This window comes from Lycium barbarum, chromosome 11, assembly GCF_019175385.1.
Source record: "Lycium barbarum isolate Lr01 chromosome 11, ASM1917538v2, whole genome shotgun sequence".
Taxonomy (NCBI): Eukaryota; Viridiplantae; Streptophyta; class Magnoliopsida; order Solanales; family Solanaceae; genus Lycium; species Lycium barbarum.
Window position 1 is genome coordinate 27,454,903 of NC_083347.1, and position 19,060 is coordinate 27,473,962.

Below are 19,060 nucleotides of genomic sequence, written 5' to 3' on the forward strand. Positions count from 1 at the left end.
TGTTTTTCCTTTGAAGTTCCTCTTGTCGGCTACAAGAGCATTTCCTTCCCCTTCTTTAAAACATACACTAGCCATCTGTTTGGCTAGTAGCTCTTGTGATGACAACAAATTCTCAAACTCGTCTGGATGGTGTCGAGCCCATCCTTGAATTGATGTAACAAAAGGAATATATTCTTTCTTCAAACCACGAATGATAATTTTTCTCATTCGTGCTTCAGAGATAGCCTCATCCAGATTTAATAATGAGATCTCTGAACATAAGTTCTTAATCTTGAAAAAATTTCGGCAATAGAAAGATTACCTTGAATGGTGTTAGCCAATTCATTCTCCAAGATCTGTAGCCGCGCTTCATCCTTCTTATTGAACAAATGATCAAGGGTCCTCCAAATTTCATGAGCTGATTTGCACTTTATAATATGATCAAACAAGCTGTGAGAGATGGACCTCTTCAGGATAAACTCCGCCTTCGCATTAATTTGCTTCCACTTCTTGTATGCGCTGCTATTTTCCGATCCGTCAATAGGAGGACTTGTGTAACTACCATTAACAACATCCCACAAATCCTCTCCCACAAGGTATGAATCCATACATGTCTTCCATACATTGTAATTGGACTGATTCAACAACTCCATCCCCAGTCTATTAACACGGCCGCTTAAATCCATTTAGAGAAACCAGTTGAATCTACCACTAGCCCGATCTTGAAATAAAATCCAGAAGCCAACTACGGCTATGACTCTGATACCATGTAGAGAAATATAGCAGAAGAAAGGTAAATCGGGAAGACCTTCTGCTAGCCCAAGATCGTTAACTAAGATCGGAAGATTCAACTAAAGAAGAGGAAACTATGGAAAGGAAAAGTTTACTTGAATTGGCTTGTATTGGTAGTATTAGCTTACAATTGGGGTTTTTATGGGTTGATTACAAATGCCTAATGTCACCCCTATTTATACTTGTCTAGGGATGCTCCAGATATTATTCTAGATATATCCATAAGAAAAATCTAGTTATCTTTATCTTCTAGTATTACTCTAGAATATCTAGATTTTTCTTCAAGATAATTATCTAAGATAGTCCACTAGGTTATTCTAGAACTTTTAATAAATATCTAGTATTTTTGTAGCTCCAAAAATCAACTTTATTTCTTCACAGTGTGTATACGGTAAAAACCGGGTCAACGCATGACCGATGAGACCGGAGCCAAAGACAGGTCCAAATGGGTACGAGCACGTTCAATCTTTGCTCTACACCGGGGATGTTGTACCGGACACAGCGGACCCGAACCAAAATAAGCGTGTCCGTTGGTCTGGATTGTCCTAGCCCAGATGAGCGTGTCCGTTGGTCCGCATTGTCTTCGCCCAGATGAGCGTGTCCGTTGGTCCGAATAACCTATTGTGAGGTTACCACGCGTCATAAAATCGTTCCGCCTTTTGCCCTGACAACCGTACGTGTGTCAGGCCGTACAGATCAGCCTTATCTTTTTTAGGGTTTATTCATAAAGGCTTTTTTTATTGTACTAAGGCCCATAAGGAAAACCTATAAATAGAGGGCAACCCTCCCCTTTTTCAGGTTAGCTTTTTTCTCAGAACATATCATTGTAACCATCTGAAGTATAAAAGCTCCCTTCAAAGTATTTTGGTCCGAATTTGTGTTGTTCATCAACAGCTGGTCTAATCCATCTTCATCGTTTAGGCATATTTGGCTTACATCATATACAAATATATTACTATACACATATATAAATATAATCATATACACATCTATAGACGTTTCATACCAACTTAAAAGATTAAAGTTCATCCACATAACCTATTTCACCACATACAAATCTAATTGTTACCCATAATTCGGGGTAAACAAAGTGTTTCATAAAGGACCCTCGAAGAAGATGGACAACGGAATAACTACTCCAGCATCCTTTTATTCAGCAAACTTTATGTATTTCATCTAATTCGATGCCTAAAACTCAAGGAGTGACAGCAAGGGTCAATCCTTTTGGTTGCTAAGTTCCAGTTCCTGAGAAAGATTTGGAGGTACGCCCTCAAACTTCGCCTCAGCTGGCCTCAAACTTGAGGTATCTACTTGTGCACACCCAAAGTTGGAGGACATACTTGCCAGCTGAGGCCAAGTTTGAGGGTCTGTTTATGTATTACGTCTAAAATCTATGTATTACTCAAATCACAAAATCCAGAGAACTTAATATAGGGTCAAACCAATGGGAGTAAATATCAGGTAGAATAGAGTATTTCAGTATACATTCCATTAATTACACAGCAAGCACCCCTTGAAATAATATACGCATTCAACTACTCCTATAACCTTAACATTTGCGAAGAAAGTCGGGAACTAAAAAACATACAAAAAAACAGCACATTAACAAACAAAACATATATATATCTAAACTGGATGGATCAGAAATTGACAAGATATACCAAAAGGAGTTTCCACTTATCAAGCCCAACAGTTATCAAAAGCAGCCGAAGTAATCGCCTGAGTGAATTCCTGATAGCTGATCCTTCCATCTCCATCAGTACCCGGCTACCCGCTTCTCTTTATCATCCCAGTAAGTTCTTCAGCAGTCAAAGGATGTCCAAGTTTAGCCATCGAATGAGCCAATTCTGCAGCATTAATATACACATTTCCATCCGTATTCGAACATCTTAAACAGCTGTTTCAACTGCTCCTCCGTGTAAGGGGACTTAGGGGGAAGAAGCTCAGGTGCAACGAATGAAACAAATTCGGAGAATTCAACGAGGCCATTGTCATTTTTGTCGGCCTTTTGAATCAGAGTTTCAAGCTGATCAGCACTTGGTTTTAAACCGAGGGATCTTAATAGCGCGCCAAGCTCGAGTTGGGTCAGACTTCCGTCATCGTTTCTGTCGAATGATCGGAAAATTTCTCGTAGTTCAGCCAACTGCTCATCATCTAACCTCACAGGTGCTTTATTGCTCATATTTCTCTCTAAAGCAATAAATCAACACTTGATATGCACCGTACAATTCTTGATCTGCAGATTGAATTATTCTCGAAAATCAATATCAATGGATACTCTTTTCCTTCTTTCTTTTCTTCAAAAATGGGATTTTGGATTGGATTTTTCACGTTTTTCTGCTATTAGTGCCGTCCTCTTCTCTTGTTGGCTACTGATTTTTTGACTACTTTTTGCTCAATTTTGTGTCACTTTCATAAAAATTTATCTCTTGTACTTTATTGGAGATGATTATTCTCATTTACTTTTCATATTGTTTCTTTAAACAGCGTTGGTTTTCCTTTAACGTAAGAAAGTTAATTTATATAGTCTAGTGGTTCAGACACAAGGTAGCTGCTTTGAGAACTCCTATTTAAAACATATTCAGTTTTCAATAACTATTTGAAGTTGAGATAGTTTTGCCAAATTTTGGACCACTCATGTTGCTGATGCATCTTCTTTAGACCTCAACTTGCTGAATTTAGTATTTGCCAGAGCCATTCAGACTTCCAGTCTGAATTTGAGTTGCATTCTGAAGTGGTCTTAAGTTTGAAATTTCAGACTCATGATTTCGACTTCAGATCTTGACAGTCTCAAGTTGATTCTGAAACGGCTAAACATAATGCTTTGTAAATTCCGACTATTCCTTAAACGGAGGTCCTAAAAATGGCTATTGTGCACTTCCCTACCTGATTTTCATAATAAATTCCCACCTCCTTCAGGAGGAGAAATAGATTGATGCCACTATTTGTTGAGAATTTCCAGCACAATGCTACTAGTTCTTTTCCTAGTAAGTGACATAAAAAGAAGTTAGATTTTCCTCTGTAAAAGCTTTTGAGAACATGGATCAGGATAAATGAAGAAACACAAAATCATTAGTCATAGAATTAAAAAACAAAACTAAGATGTCATAGAATCAGCTGTAAATATTTCCATTTCCCCAGCAATTTTCTTGTCACATTATGTCTCGTGTACACACTTTGCAATCCATATCACTTGGGAATTAAAATTGACTATTGATGAACAAGAATATGTAAAACCACACTAAAATTATTTGTAGGTATACATCTAGCAAACTGTAAAGCTATAACAAAATGGGATTATATTGATATCTGACATCGACAAGGAGCTGTGAGAATTGACGAAAAGCTAATCCTGTTTCCTCGACGTATTTATGGTTCTCTGCAGAACCTGGTTAGCAAAACTGAGTTACTTTAGTTGTAACCATTTCGGTGTACCTTTTGCCATCTCCATGCTATTGCTAAACTCTCCTCAAGTGAATATCTGGCTATCCAGTTCAGTTCGCGCCTAATTTTAGAAGGATCGCTGTAGACTTCAGCGTAATCTCCTGGACGTCTACTGAGGTAATCAATCTTTATGTTTACTCCTGTTGCCTTTTTACAAGCTTCCACAAATTGTTTCACTGAACTACCTGTAATGACAAGAACTTGACCATCAAAATCACTTCTTGCGTACCAATATGTATACTCAACAAAAAATAATTTTATTAGTAGAAACTAGAAAGTAACCTTTTCCAGTCCCGACATTGTAGATGCCAACTTTGCTTGGTTTTGCGTGCTCAAGAGCTTTAACATGAGCGTCAATTAGGTCAGTCACATCGATATAGTCTCTTACACAAGTGCCATCAGTTGTAGTGTAATCTACTCCTCTTATCTGCAATCATCAGATAGGAATAATGATTTAGTTTTACATTCTGTTTAGACATAAACTAGCTGCCTATTTTGGAATTTGGAGAAAACGAGATAACTCGAAAACAGAAAAATCATGTTATACTTTTGGTCACTAATCCTAATAGTACTAGAGAAAAATCAAGAAAGAAGTGCAACAGCTACTTAAGGGCCCTTTTTTTTTTTTTAAAGGAATTTTTTCATTTTTGGCCTATCGCCCGAAATTAACTACGGGCACTAGCCAAAATCTGCAAAACCTACAAACTGATTATGTATATTATATGTATACAATATTTATACTTAATATACAAAACCTATACATTTGCTGGTTATAATTCTTTTGAGCGGTCCAAACATGTAATTATCCCTTTTTAAAATGAAAACATTCAATAATGCACCTATTAAAGTTTACCTTCAATCCTGGAATTATGCCCCTGGCTGCATCAAAACAAGCCCCAGATATCCGACCTTGCTCACGTAATTCTGGTCGTGGAGCTTCTCCTAACCTTCCTTCAGGGTCTGAGCCAATCACATTGAAGTACCTGAATAGTATATTGGAGACCATCAGATATTTGCATCCAGGGGCGGAGCCAGGATTCCGACGAAGGGTGTTCATATTTTAGGACAGGGGATGTGTGCGCGATAGTTTGCACACCCTTAGTCGCTAGGCTATCCTTCGTTTCTATATCAAGGTTGTTCATTACTAGTATATATCCACAAAATTCTATATTTATCATAGGCATTCGATAATTTTTTTCGACGAAGGGTGTTCATATGAACACCCTTCAATGGGTGTGGCTCTGCCACTGTTTGCATCCATAAATGTACATGTACAAAGAGATGAAATAGACCTTGGATCACCAGAATGCCGCTGGGTGCTTATTTTACAGAAAACTAAAGGTGCAAATACTATTATTTATCACATGATTTATTATGAAAGGTGCGCGGACATTGCTCGAGTTGGTGAACGGAAACCATTCCTATAGTGATAATGCATTTAGTTCAATCACAGAAAAGCACTTGCTTACTAAGGATCAGCTGACTGTCCATTTTCAAGATAATGAAGTAAAGCACAAACCTTAAAATCATGACAGCCATATCTGAAGTCTTTGAGAAGTCCAGTATGATATCTTCAGCCATTTTCTTTGCTTTTCCATATGGATTTATTGGGGCCTGTTTATATGCACAGTAGAATCAGTAACTACAATAACATCAACAAGCAAATATTCCAGACATTAGCAGATGTAAAAATGTCTAATGGAACAACCTTGTTCTACTTTGACATAGAGATTTTCTTTCTAATAGACACATGACTACCAATGGAACATTAATATAATTATGAAGTTTGTAAAGAAGTAGAAATTATTACTGACTTGTGGAGTGACTTCTGTAATAGGCATTTTCTCAGGTTCTCCATATGTTGCACAGGTACTTGAATAGATTAGCGTCTTTACACCATGTGCTGCCATTGCCTTAACTAGAACCAGAGTATTTGATGTGATGTTATGATAATACCTGCAACGTACTCAAGAGTATTACAAGATAGACCAAAGAAAGGCGAAAAAAATCGAACTGAATGACGAAACAACTGAGTTTGAGGTTCATAATTAGAAAAGTACCTAAGCGGTTCTTGAGTACTTTCACCAACATATGCAACAGCTGCAAAATGCATCACAGCATCAAATGCATTTTGTGAAAAAATCTTGTTTACCTGAGGTGTTGGTTAAGGATAAAAATTACTGACAAAAATTGAAGCAACCAAGGATAAAAATTACTGACAAAAATTGAAGCAGTAATGAAGATCCTATATAGAGACTAAAAGTGAAGAAAAAGTCGTGAAACTAAGCATGATAGAAGAATAGAAATTGTCATACAGCAGCAGCATCTCCCAGATCAGCATAAATAAACTGAAGTCGCCCTGGCTCAGGGAAAAGTTCTTGTAGAACTTTTACAGCGCCCATGTTTCCACGGGAAAGGTTGTCCTATCAGGAAAAAAAACCCCTTGTTATGACATAAATTCAATACTTAATTCAAGAACGGACTTCAAAATGAAAAGGGACATACCACTATAGTTACACGATACGCATCCTTTAGGAGACGAAGGGAAGCATGAGAACCTATGTAGCCAGCACCGCCAGTCACTAGCACATGAGTTACACCAGGTTCGTGTTGAGAAAACTGAAAATAACAAATTTGGATTGCCTATTACCGAAGATTCTTAAAACATATATTGTAAGTAAATACTGTAAGACATATGATCTATTTATTGGTCATACAATCACTTACCTTGACGGAGGTACTAAAACTAGATGAGCTTCTGAATATAAATAAACAAATTGCAGCAATGCCAGCAAGCAAGAGCAGTTTCCTGCTAGTGCTGCTCCTTCTCTTCAACTCCACAAAATCCATGCCTGAAAGTTAATGCGCAAATATCTTTAGCACTTCTAAAGTATCTTCTCCTTATCTGTTTAGTTATTGGTATTTCAATTCATTTCTCCAATGAATGATTTAAGTTATTCAACATTTCACCGCGTGACAATTCAAGATTCCCAGAAAAATCTAGCTGATGACAGCATTATCTTGCAACTGCAGGATCTTCTAACACTAAAAGAATTTAGTCGAAACACCAAATAAATTGCTTAATGAGAATCCATAAGCTATTGAAGCTCAGCAGCCATAGAATCCGACCATCAAAACTTCCCATACATAATCCTGACTTCTAGAAAAAGATCATCAACCTCATGAACATGATTTACAGACAAAAGTATTTGATTATTGGTCAAAGGTCAATATACTTTTACAGTCGCATCAAGATCAACTAGGACAGAAATAAAGCTGACCCTTTTTTGTTTCTTTCAAAAGGGCCATAATCCAATTATTCAATCAATAGTACTTCCTAAAAGCACCTACCTCCAACCTAAAATACAAATTACATGCCAATGCAAAGATGAATATTAAATTAAAAGACAATTTTTTTAATAAAAAAGAATAAACTTAATCAAAAATTGATTTTAACAACACAAAGCCACAAACAGTCATAAAAATATAAATAATTCTTTTTTAACATTTCAGAGAATGACATGACATAAATAATGTATAACACGAAAATTTTTTATAACAAAGAAATAAAGCTTTTTCCAACAGATAAATTAAGTAAAATCCAGAAAGCGTGTATAGAAAGATGACAGAAAGATAAAAACAAAAAGGCAATACTTTACAACGACTTTAAGCAGAGGAGCCAAGAATTCACCAAAGAAATTGAACTGAAACAAAACCAAAAAGAAAAAAAAATACTAGAAGATGATCACCAAAAATTTGTAATCATGTATAAATCACATGCAAAATCTATTCTTGATAATCAACAAAAAAGAATTATTACGTTAAGAAAATCCCAGATGATGAATAAGAAAAAAAAATACATATGAAAGGTTGGTTACCTGAAAGCAAAGATGAAACGGAAGAGACTTGTCCTTAAGCCAGAGTTAATGTATGTTATAACTTAATTATATTAATGTTACTCTCATATAAATGCTAAGGAGAGAGAGAGAACAAAATGAGAAACCAATGGGAAGAATTTTTGTGAATATAAAGACAAAGACGACGAAGTCAAATAATAAAGAGACGTAGATTTAGAATATATCTTAAAAGAAATTGCAGTGGAAGAAAAGTGGACCATGTTCTTGAGACTAATAAACTAAGCAGCCTCAAAAATATTGAGTTTTCTAATTAAAATAATAGTAATAATTATTAATAAGTATTTAATAATTTGTGTTATACTTAAAAACTGCCATTAGTCGTTTTACCATTGATGATTCTCCTTTTTCTTCTGCTTAGTGTTTGTGTGTGTGGAAGAGAGTCCTGGTCAATAGGGGAGTGTGTGTATGTGAGAGAGAATTAATTTCTTTTTTAATTGAAAGGAATGTCATTTTTCTTATTTGTTGGACTTTTCTTTTTATAGATTTTATTATTATCATCCTCTCATGCAAACTCGTTCTATGATAGAGTATTCAAAATGCCAAACTCCCAATTCTTAACAACGAAATCTTCCAATCACTTACGATTTGAATAAAGGTCCCTTGAATAAAAGAAAACTTTCCTATAAAATTCGCTTGTGTTTTGTAATTTTGTTTATAGATCTCCTCTGTTATTTTTCACTTGTCTGGTGAAAAAACTGTTATTTAACTAAAATAACATTTATAATGAACTACAAAATTAATCAAATCTTTGTGATTTAATACTTTTAACATGACATGGGACAATTTTTTTTCTATGAAACGTTTGAAAGTCAAATGGGGAAGCTTAAAGGATTTTCTATTTTTCTCTCCTAAAATCAAAGTTCATTCTTTTGTGAATTTTTCGTCTGTGTTTTTTTTGGTAATATTTTTATGGTTGTTAATTTCAATCAAACGCGGAAATTTCATTAATTACTTACTCGTGTGGAGTGTAGAGTGTAGATTGTCCATTATTTCAAAACATTAAGAACAGAATTAGCAAATAAGATACCTAATTACCCTCTAACTACCACCCTTTACAATATTTTACGAAACTTTATTATTAGAAGAAGCGTAGCAGGTGGAAGATATGGAGGATAAAAAAGAAGCAACAAATTAAGAAAATTTCTAAGAGAGATGGAGGGGAGAGAGAACACCATGTTTAAAATAAGTTCAATCTTTTCTTTAGGGAAATTTGCGCTTTTAATCCATCAAATATAGACAAATTTTGATTTATCCTTGTGATACCTAACCAAACCAATATAATTTTCAATTAACTGAAATGTGCAATTTAATTTCTCTACTTGTAAATCTTCAAAATATTCACGAATTATTAGCAATTGCATAATTTAATTACCCATAATATGCCATGACAAGTTTGTAATGTTAATCTATTTATGAGAGTAATATAATTCTACAAATAGTCTAAACATAACACATTTTTTTTTTATAAAGGGATAAATAATACGAATCATACTTAATTAAAAATTAAATGTGCTTAATCATAAATCACCAGGACCAAATAAAGCTCACCGATAATAGAGGAACCAAAACCGCTATTATCTTCTTCTTTTGTTCTCCAAAAAAACCAGTTGTTCGGTCCAAATGTCTAATGAGTGAATTTTGTATAGGCTATCAAAGTTGACTATTCTATTTTGAAATTTTGAATAATTGGGTTAATAAAAAGAAAGATATTCCTAATCAGCTGATATGACTTATTAACTTCTCTATTCTTCGAGGGTTGGCAAATTGGCATGGCTAATATTTTGTACTATCAAGTTTGTGTAAATAAAGAGAAGAAAATTTGACATGTAAACCATTTCAAGTATTCGATATATTACAGTAAACTAAATATGACAAAAACCGATGAACTATCAACAAAACAAATGTTTCATAGAAACATTTGTTTTGATGGTTTAACAACTGTCAATAAATTAAAAGAGATGCTATAATAATTAGAGAAATATATATTTATGAGGAGTTAATTTGTCTATATCTGTAATCTATATAGAGCAAGTAAATTAAATATGATAAGAGCGGATGAACTATCAACAAAAGTGATCCATAGAAAATTTGTTTTGATGGTCAACAATTGTCAATAAAAGAGATAGCTATAATTAATTAGAGAAAGGGATATTATAAGGAGCTAATTTGTCTATGTCTATTAACCACATAGCCCTTGGAAATTAAATATGACAAAAACTGATGAACTATCAACAAATGATTCATACAAAATACTATATCTTCACGGTTAAAGAACTGTCAATAAAAGAGTTGCTAAGCTAAGAAGTAAAAAAACTATTTATAAGCTAATTTGTTATATGTCTCTAAGCTGTATATAGCACTCGTAAATTAAATGGAATTTTTACTGGTTGTAGCTTCTTTTAAAACCTAATTATTAATAATAATTACCCTTTTATTTAATTATCACTAGTAGCTAATTCACTTTTCTAAATTACAATTGGTAGCTATATCAAAAAACATACACAAATACATATATCTTTCTCTATTCCCACTCATTACCCATTTCATATTTTTCATTCTCAAAATCCTAAAAAACTTTCTCTCTCCCCTTCTCTCATCTGTGCCGCCATAACCATCACCACGGCGTGCGCCGTCGCTGCCCCTACCCCCACCTGATAGGCTACGGAAACCCTCAGATCTTGAGGTTAAGGGACTTATGAACAAACAGATCTTCGCCACCATCATCATCAGATGATTCCAACCGTGGTAGACGTTATCGACCATACTAGAACGATCAAATAGTGTAGTTGATTGTACTTGTTTCTTGAATTGAACGCCAGACCAGTAACCCAGGACATATGTTTCATACTTCCTCTTTATTTACAAAAAAGAAAAAATGTTAGACCAATCTCAACAACTTAATGTGCATTGTAACTAAACAAGGATGTTTGAGATGCATTGGGCATTCCACAATCTTTTGTCTGCTGGACTTTTAGTTCATAAATTGCTTCTCTAGTGTTAGGGTGAATGTTCATGAAATGTTTGAACAGTGTTCTCAAATACACGAAAATTTGAATGTATTTGGCTTTATATGTAGTTTGAATGTACATAATGTATTTGAAATTTTGTTGAAATCCATTCAAATAAGTGAATATATGAACAGTGCTCTCAAATACACGAAAATTTGAATGCATCTGGCTTCATAAGTAGTTTGAAAGTACACAATGTGTTTTATTGTTACTGATTAGATATGTATTTGAAGCCCTTCAAATACACGCGTCCAAATACATAAAATCGTTACTGATTAGTCATGTATTTGAAGGCCTTCAAATACACGCGAAAAAATACAGAATTTTAGCAAAGCATAGCTATAAATGGTAGGAAGCTACAATAAGGTAGTCATTTGAGTAATTTTACCAAGTTAAATACTCCCTCTGTCCCAATTTATGTGACACCTTTTCGCTTTTATCCAATTCAGAAAAGAATAGTAATTTTTCATATTTTGTAACAAGTAATTAATTTTAAACTTCTCATTTTACCCTTACTGAAATAATTTATAACAATAAAAAAAAAATACGGCTAATTGTAGACCACAAGTTTCAAAGTCTTATTTTTTTTTTCTTAAACTATGTGCACAATGACGCAGGAATATGATAAAAACGGATGAACTGTCAATAGATAATTCAGAGAAATTTTGTTTTGATGGTCAACAATTGTCAATAAAGAGATGCTATAATTAGAGAAAAAGATATTTATAAGAAGCTAACTTGTCTTTGCGTATAAACTATATAGCCCAACCTTAAAAAAGTAGTAGTAATTTTTCCACTTGGAAGCATTTTCTTAGAGATCAATTAAAGATTTCAATATTTCATTGCTTCTCAATTCATCTTAGCTGGATATCACTTGTATCATACATAAAAAAGAAAAAAGTGAGAACATGACGAAACGTGCAATCTCTATCAATACGACTTATCACGTTACATCCTAGTTTCAGCATCATGCATGATAAACTAATAGTACTTAATTAGTGTTCAACCTTTTCTACTCCCTTCGTCCCAATTTGTTTGAAGAAGAGTTGATCAGTTTAGGGAGTCAAACAGGCTTTTTTCGATTTAATTTAAATATAGATTCTTTGAATATTTTATAATAAAATTTACATATTTGAAAACTACATAAGAAGTAACATAAAGTCTGCATAATTAATAATTCACAATATATGAAAAGAGTTGGAGAAAATAGTAGTCAAAGAAAAGGTTGTTTGACTCCCTAAACTGATCAACCTTCAAACAAATTGGGACGGAGGGAGTAAGAATTTTAAAATGAAAAAGAAAACTATACATGATAATTTTGTCTTCTTGCACTATTGGAAGCTTTAGAGTCAGCACAACTTAAAATCATCAAAAGTTTAAGGGAAGAAAATTGATATCGTCTGTGGATTGCAAAACTTTAAAGAGTAATTAGCTAGCTTAAAGATCAAAAGAAAAACTGCTTCTTTCTCCGGCAGGAATGACATACATGCATCAATGCATATACGTCAATTACAACGGCAAATGACCCTAAATATTTTTTTTAGGGGGGGCGGGCGGGGGGGGGGGGGGGGTTGAGAGACCAGTTATTATTACGGTAAAACAAATATAAAGTAAAATTACCCCACATATAATTTGGTGATCTTTGAATTATGGTACCTCCATTTATTCTGGGTGGGAACAATGAATTTTCTTTATTATAAACTTTAGGCTGTCAAAGAATCTCACTATCAAACCCAAAACTCTAACCTAGCATCTGGCCATAGATTTTATGAAACTTGAAAAAAGGAGTTTTTAAAGTTTTGTGTGGACATGCATTTTACTTGAATTTTTTTTTTTATGGAGAAACATTATTTTCAGTTTTTTTTTTTTTGGAAAAAAACTTCCAAAATCTATGGCCAAATTACGGGAGCTAAGGCAATGGTTAGAGTAATACAAGACCTTTAGAAGTCTTTAAGAGACCAATGTGTTATGACAATATTATTCAACACCCTCGCGAACCTGTAGTCCAATTTTCAAGTTGAAAAACATGTATTTTAATGTGGAATTATGGAAGTGAAAACAGGCTTAACATAAATTAACTTTATTATCACGTAAAATAATTTGATATTCAATCCAAAACCTTCAAATAATTAGTGAAGGGTGGTCAAAAGACCTTTTTAAACCCCTTTGGAGGTCGATCACAATAAACTCAACGTTACGTAGGTAACCTATTTATATATTCTAACTAGACGGCTTATGCCCGTGCTGCGCACGGGCCCAACACTTCGGATTATAGTGTATATATATATATATGTAGTTGTGTTTAGATAGTGATAATATATATATATATATATATATACACTATGTTCAAAATACGATTAATATAACATTGTAGTTTGTGCTCCGTATCTAAAACTTTATTTTATTCGTGTTTGTTACGAAAATTTATTAATACTTTTTAAAAGAGAAGACTTGTTTAAAAGAAAACTATTTTTCTCTCTTTGAGATAAAATAATAGCAATATTTAAGCATCAGTTGATACTTTCAATTTTAATTCAATTAATTTAAAAGTGTAAAATACTTATTATTTTTTTATCAAAATTTTGATTTGGATAATTTTAATTCAAATTATTAAATTAATTTTAATTCAAATTATTAAATTAATTTTACATGTTTTAAATGAAACAAAGTAGAAATTAATTTTCTATTTAAACGAAGAAATGATATTTTTTAATTTTTGGTAAATATTCTCGGTTTAACTCATTTTACTTGTCATGTTGTCTTTTGCATGGTTTTTTAAGGAAACGTGAATTAAAATTATAATGTGACTAATTTACTTTATTCATTATTTGATCTTCATTTGATATTAATCTCTTTTCACATTTGTTAGAGTAAGAATAAAAATAAAAAAGTAATTAAATTGTATCTTATTTTTTAAATATATATATTTTAAGTATATTTATTTTAGTAAACATAACAAATAAATGACATGGCGGAATAGCAAATACAGCAATTAAATAATTTGAAGAAAAGTAATAATATGGGGTCCATGTTTTTTGCTTGCAATAATTTCATTTGCTCCCACTAATGGGTTAATATGCATGTGACAATGAATCCACTATTATTGACTTGATGGGGATACTTTGGGAATTATATGAATATTGTTTGATTTTTTAATATATGGGGTGCACGTTTTTTTTTTTTTTTTTAAATATGGGGTTTACTTTTTTTTTTCATGAGTTTGGAGAGGGTGGGGTCCACTTTTTTTTCATGCGTTTGGAGAGGGTGGGGTTCACCTTTTTTTTTTCTTTTTTTTTTTAAATTTTAAGAGTGCCTGTCGACTGATAACGTCCAAATACACTCCTCAAAGAGAAAGTGTACACGGTCGTATGCAATATATTTACCCAACTATGAGTCGGGGTCGATCCCACAGGGAACAATATGCTAGGCGATTAAGAAAGTAAGGAACTTTCACCAACTAAGCTAAAGCCAAACGATAAATGATATTTTGGGTTTTTGCAAAAGATTATAACTAGTGCAAAAATATAAACTAACCTAGAAAGCGAGTAAAATGATCAATGACCACAAGTTTCGATACAAAGGAAATTACACTCAAATAACGATCCAATGTATTTCACGATTTTACAACTAAGAACGGGTTTATGTCAATAGATAATGATTTCTAAAATCTCATTGAAAGTCTTCCAACCAAATCAATGAATTTCACTCTAAGCTTTTCCAAGCCTTAGAGTGTGATATTAGGCACAATCAATTTAACCTCAAGTAACTATCCTCTTCCGAGCTCAAGTTATTAGATGAGTTTAATGACCCAAATTCTTGTTAATTAATCTTTCCCAACCTAGATTTCCTCTTCCAAGCTCAATCTAAATAAATGGGTGAGTCCTGGGGTTAGCTAATCCCTTTGGAAACATTCAAGAACGAGATTAATTAAATCAACAAAGACCCACTTCAATAGCAATAAAAATCATTCAATACATAAGCAAAACAAGAGTTTCATCCAACACTTTAATCCTAGAATATTTCCATAAACAAGATTCAAGTGAAGAAAATAAACACTACACACTTAGATATACAATACAAAGCAAGAGATTGAAGAAATGAATTAAAGGTTTAAGAAATGCTCAACCAAATCTTCAAATCTTCAACCCCAAAGTGTGGTGTAGATGAACCCTAGACTCCAAGCTTGCAAAATGGCAAAAGATGATAATGTTTTGCCCTAAGCCTCTCTTTTGTAGCTCCTCTAATTCTTTCAAGTTCAAAAGAATGTCAAAATCTGCCCCCATATTTCTGTTTTTGCAATTCTGCCCGTTTTTGCAAAACTGTCCACTTTTGACAGTTTTGCAAATCTGTCCCGTTTTTGCAAAACTGTCCAGTTTTGACAGTTTTGCAAAAATGTCCAGTTTGACTTTCTTTTCACTTTGGTTTCTTCCGATTACTCATTTCAGCTACTTGGCTTGTTTTGCTCTATTTTTTTCCATTTTGGTCAATTTTGATCCATTTTGCTCTTTTATGCTCTCCGGACATCTTTTCCTACAAAACAACATAAAAACACAAAAAGTAACAACAAAAGTGCTTAAAGAGTCGCAAAAACTTAAGGAATTAGCATCGAATATCACGTAATTTCACGACTCATCATCGACGAAGCATGGGTAAACCGATGCTTTTATATAGTAGAAAAATAGAAATATAATAAAGTATTTCTATCTACTTTTTAGAAAAGTTGGTAATATAAAGTATAAAACGTCATTTTTTTGCCCTTAAATAAAAAAGTGGGTGGGACCACAAAGGATTTTTTTACCCTTAAATAAAAAAGTAGGACCGAACACGGATGACGATATTGCCTCTATAAACCGGCTCTTCTATATAATAGTAATAGTAAAGTAATACATATAATTTTTTAATCAAATTTTAATTTGGATAATTCTAATTCAAATTATTATATTAATTTTACATGTTTAAATGAAACAAAGTAGAAATTTGATTTTCTATTTAAATGAAGAACTTCTATTTTTTAAGTTTTAGTAAATATTTTTTGTTTAACTCATTTTACTTGTCATGTTATTTTTTACACGTTTTTTTAAGGAAACGTCAATTAGAATTATAATTTCACTAATTTACCTTATTAATTATTTGATCTCCATTTAATATTATTTTTTCTTTTATGACATTAATCTCTTTTCACATTTATTAGAGTAAGGAAAAAATGAAAAAGTAATTAAATTCTATCTTATTTTAATATATAAGTATTTTAAGTATGTTGCTGTACAATAATTTCATTTACTCTCACTAATGGATTGATACGCATGTGGCAATGAGTCCATCATTATTGATTTAATTGTTTAATTTTCTAAGCATTTTTTTTAACATTGTTTGTTTTTTTAATATGGGATTCATTTTTTTTTTAATATTGCTTGATTTTGTTAATATGGGGTCCACTTTTTTTTTCCGTGAGTTTGGATGTGGTGGGTTCCACTTTTTTTCTTCTCTTTTTTTTTTTAATACTTGTTGGTGTTTAATATGGAGCCTACAATTTTTTTTAACATTGTTTGTTTTTTTAATATGAGATTCACTTTTTTTTTTTAATATTGCTTGATTTTGTTAATATGGGGTCCATTTTTTTTTCCGTAAGTTTGGATGTGGTGGGTTCCACTTTTTTTTAATACTGGTTGGTGTTTAATATGGGGCTCACATTTTTTTTAACATTGTTTTTTTTTTAATATGTGATTCACTTTTTTTTTTTTTTAATATTGCTTGATTTTGTTAATAGGGGGTCCACTTTTTTTCCCGTGAGTTTGGATGTGATGGGTTCTACTTTTTTTCTTCCTTTTTTTTTTAATACTCGTTGGTATTTAATATGGAGCCCACAAGTTTTTTTAATATTAGTTGTTGTTTAATATATATGGGGCCCACAATTTTTTTAAATTTTAGTTGTTGTTTCATATATATGGGGCCCAAAATTTATTTTATTTTATTTTAGTTGTTGTTTAATATATATGGGGCCCGCAATTTTATTTTTATGGGGCTCCATTCTATTTTTTTTAAATACTGATTGGTGTTTAATATGGGGCCTACAATTTTTTTTTAACATTGTTTGTTTTTTTTTAATATGGAATTCACATTTTTTTTTAATATTGCTTGATTTTGTTAATATGGGGTCCACTTTTTTTTCCCGTGAGTTTGGATGTGGTGGGTTCCACTTTTTTTCTTCCTTTTTTTAAAACTGGTTGGTGTTTAAAATGGGGCTCACAATTTTTTTTTTTAATATTAGTTGTTGTTTAATATATATGGGGCCCACAATTTTTTTTATTGTAGTTGTTGTTTAATATATACGGGGCTTATATTTTTTTTAAATTTTATTTTAGTTGTTGTTTAATATATATCGGCCCCACAATTTTTTTTATGGGGCCCCACAATGAACGACGCAAAAGGAGCCCAATCGGCTCTTCTATATAGTTAGAATATATAAGTATTTTAAGTATGTTGCTGTACAATAATTTCATTTGCTCCCACTAATGGATTGATACGCATGTGGCAATGAATCCATCATTATTGATTTAATGAGATACTTTGGAAATTACATAAATATTGTTTGATTTTTTAATATGAGCTGCACTTTTTTTTTTACATTGTTTTTTTTTAATATGAGATTCATTTTTTAATATTGCTTGATTTAGTTGGGGCACACACTTTTTTTAATATTGGTTGATGTTTAGGTGGGGCCCACATCTTTTTTTAAAATATTAGTTGATGTTTAGGTGGGGCCCACACTTTTTTTTTTGGTTGACGATGAAGGCTGATGACGAAGCATGGGTGCCAACCCATGCTTCTATATAGTAGTAATTCTAACTATTTAGAATAGCCAGTTGGGCTCCTTTTTTGTCGTTCGTTCCAAGTTAAAAAAAAAATTATGGGCCCCATATATATTAAAAAATAACAACTAATATTAAAAATAAAATAAAATTGGGCTCCATATTAAACACCAACCAGTATTAAAAAAAAAAAAAGAAGAAAAAAAGTGGAACCCACCACATCCAAACTCACAGGGAAAAAAAAGTGGACCCCATATTAACAAAATCAAGCAATATTTAAAAAAAAAAGTGAATCCCATATTAAAAAAACAAACAATGTTAAAAAAAAAGTGCTTAGAAAATCAAACAATTAAATCAATAATGATGGATTCATTGCCACATGCGTATCAACCCATTAGTGGGAGCAAATGAAATTTTCTAACTATTTAGAAGAGCCGTTGGGCTCCTTTTTCGTCGTCCAACCGGCTCCTTTTTCGTCGTCCGTTCCAAGTTAAAAAAATAAATTATGGGCCCCATATATATTAAAAAATAACTAATATTTAAAAAAATAAAATTTGGGTTCCATATTAAACACCAACCAGTATTAAAAAAAAAGAGAAGAAAAAAAGTGGAACCCACCACATCCAAACACACGGGAAAAAAACAATGGACCCCATATTAACAAAATCAAGCAATATTAAAAAAAAAAAGTGAATCCCATATTAAAAAAAACAATGTTAAAAAAAAGTGCTTAGAAAATCAAACAATTAAATCAATAATGATGGATTCATTGCCACATGCGTATCAACCCATTAGTGGGAGCAAATGAAATTATTGTACAGCAACATACTTAAAATACTTATATATTAAAATAAGATAGAATTTAATTACTTTCTCATTTTTTCCTTACTCTAATAAATGTGAAAAGAGATTAATGTCATAAAAGAAAAAATAGCATTAAATGGAGATCAAATCATTAATAAGTAAATTAGTGAAATTATAATTCTAATTGACGTTTCCTTAAAAATTCGTGTAAAAAATAACATGACAAGTAAAATGAATCAAACAAAAAATATTTACTAAAAATTGAAAAATAGAAGTTCTTCATTTAAATAGAAAATTAAATTTCTAC

General features: G+C 32.2%; 2 protein-coding genes and 1 pseudogene across 2 annotated transcripts in view; all 3 read right to left on the reverse strand.

Annotated features, from left to right (window-relative positions):
* Positions 1-632, reverse strand: part of LOC132619627 (uncharacterized) — a 1,127-nt gene extending 495 nt beyond the window's left edge. Inside the window, exon 1 of the mRNA XM_060334473.1 lies at positions 302-632. Within this exon, the coding sequence (XP_060190456.1) occupies positions 302-632 (331 nt within the window). The remainder of the gene's footprint in view (positions 1-301) is intronic.
* Positions 633-2,286: 1,654 nt separating this feature from the next.
* Positions 2,287-3,746, reverse strand: LOC132617921 (probable calcium-binding protein CML18; annotated as a pseudogene).
* A 130-nt stretch (positions 3,747-3,876) lies between these two features.
* LOC132617920 (UDP-arabinose 4-epimerase 1-like) lies at positions 3,877-8,321 on the reverse strand. The gene is made up of 10 exons (XM_060332985.1): positions 8,094-8,321; positions 6,943-7,067; positions 6,721-6,834; positions 6,531-6,638; positions 6,276-6,367; positions 6,030-6,171; positions 5,735-5,829; positions 5,069-5,198; positions 4,498-4,642; positions 3,877-4,400 (listed from the first exon to the last, which is right to left on the reverse strand). Exons 2-10 carry the CDS (start codon positions 7,063-7,065, stop codon positions 4,183-4,185), a joined length of 1,167 nt encoding a protein of 388 aa, XP_060188968.1. The 5' UTR covers positions 7,066-7,067; positions 8,094-8,321; the 3' UTR covers positions 3,877-4,182.
* Between the last annotated feature and the right edge of the window lie 10,739 nt (positions 8,322-19,060).

Coding starts and splice junctions, on each gene's coding strand:
- LOC132617920 (XM_060332985.1), bottom strand. CDS start 7,065: ATGGATTTTGTGGAGTTGAAGAGAAGGAGCAGCACTAGCAGGAAACTG. Junction 6,835..6,942: donor GTTTTAGTACCTCCGTCAAG/GTAAGTGATTGT, acceptor TGTTATTTTCAG/TTTTCTCAACACGAACCTGG. Junction 5,199..5,734: donor ATGGCTGTCATGATTTTAAG/GTTTGTGCTTTA, acceptor TATACTATTCAG/GTACTTCAATGTGATTGGCT.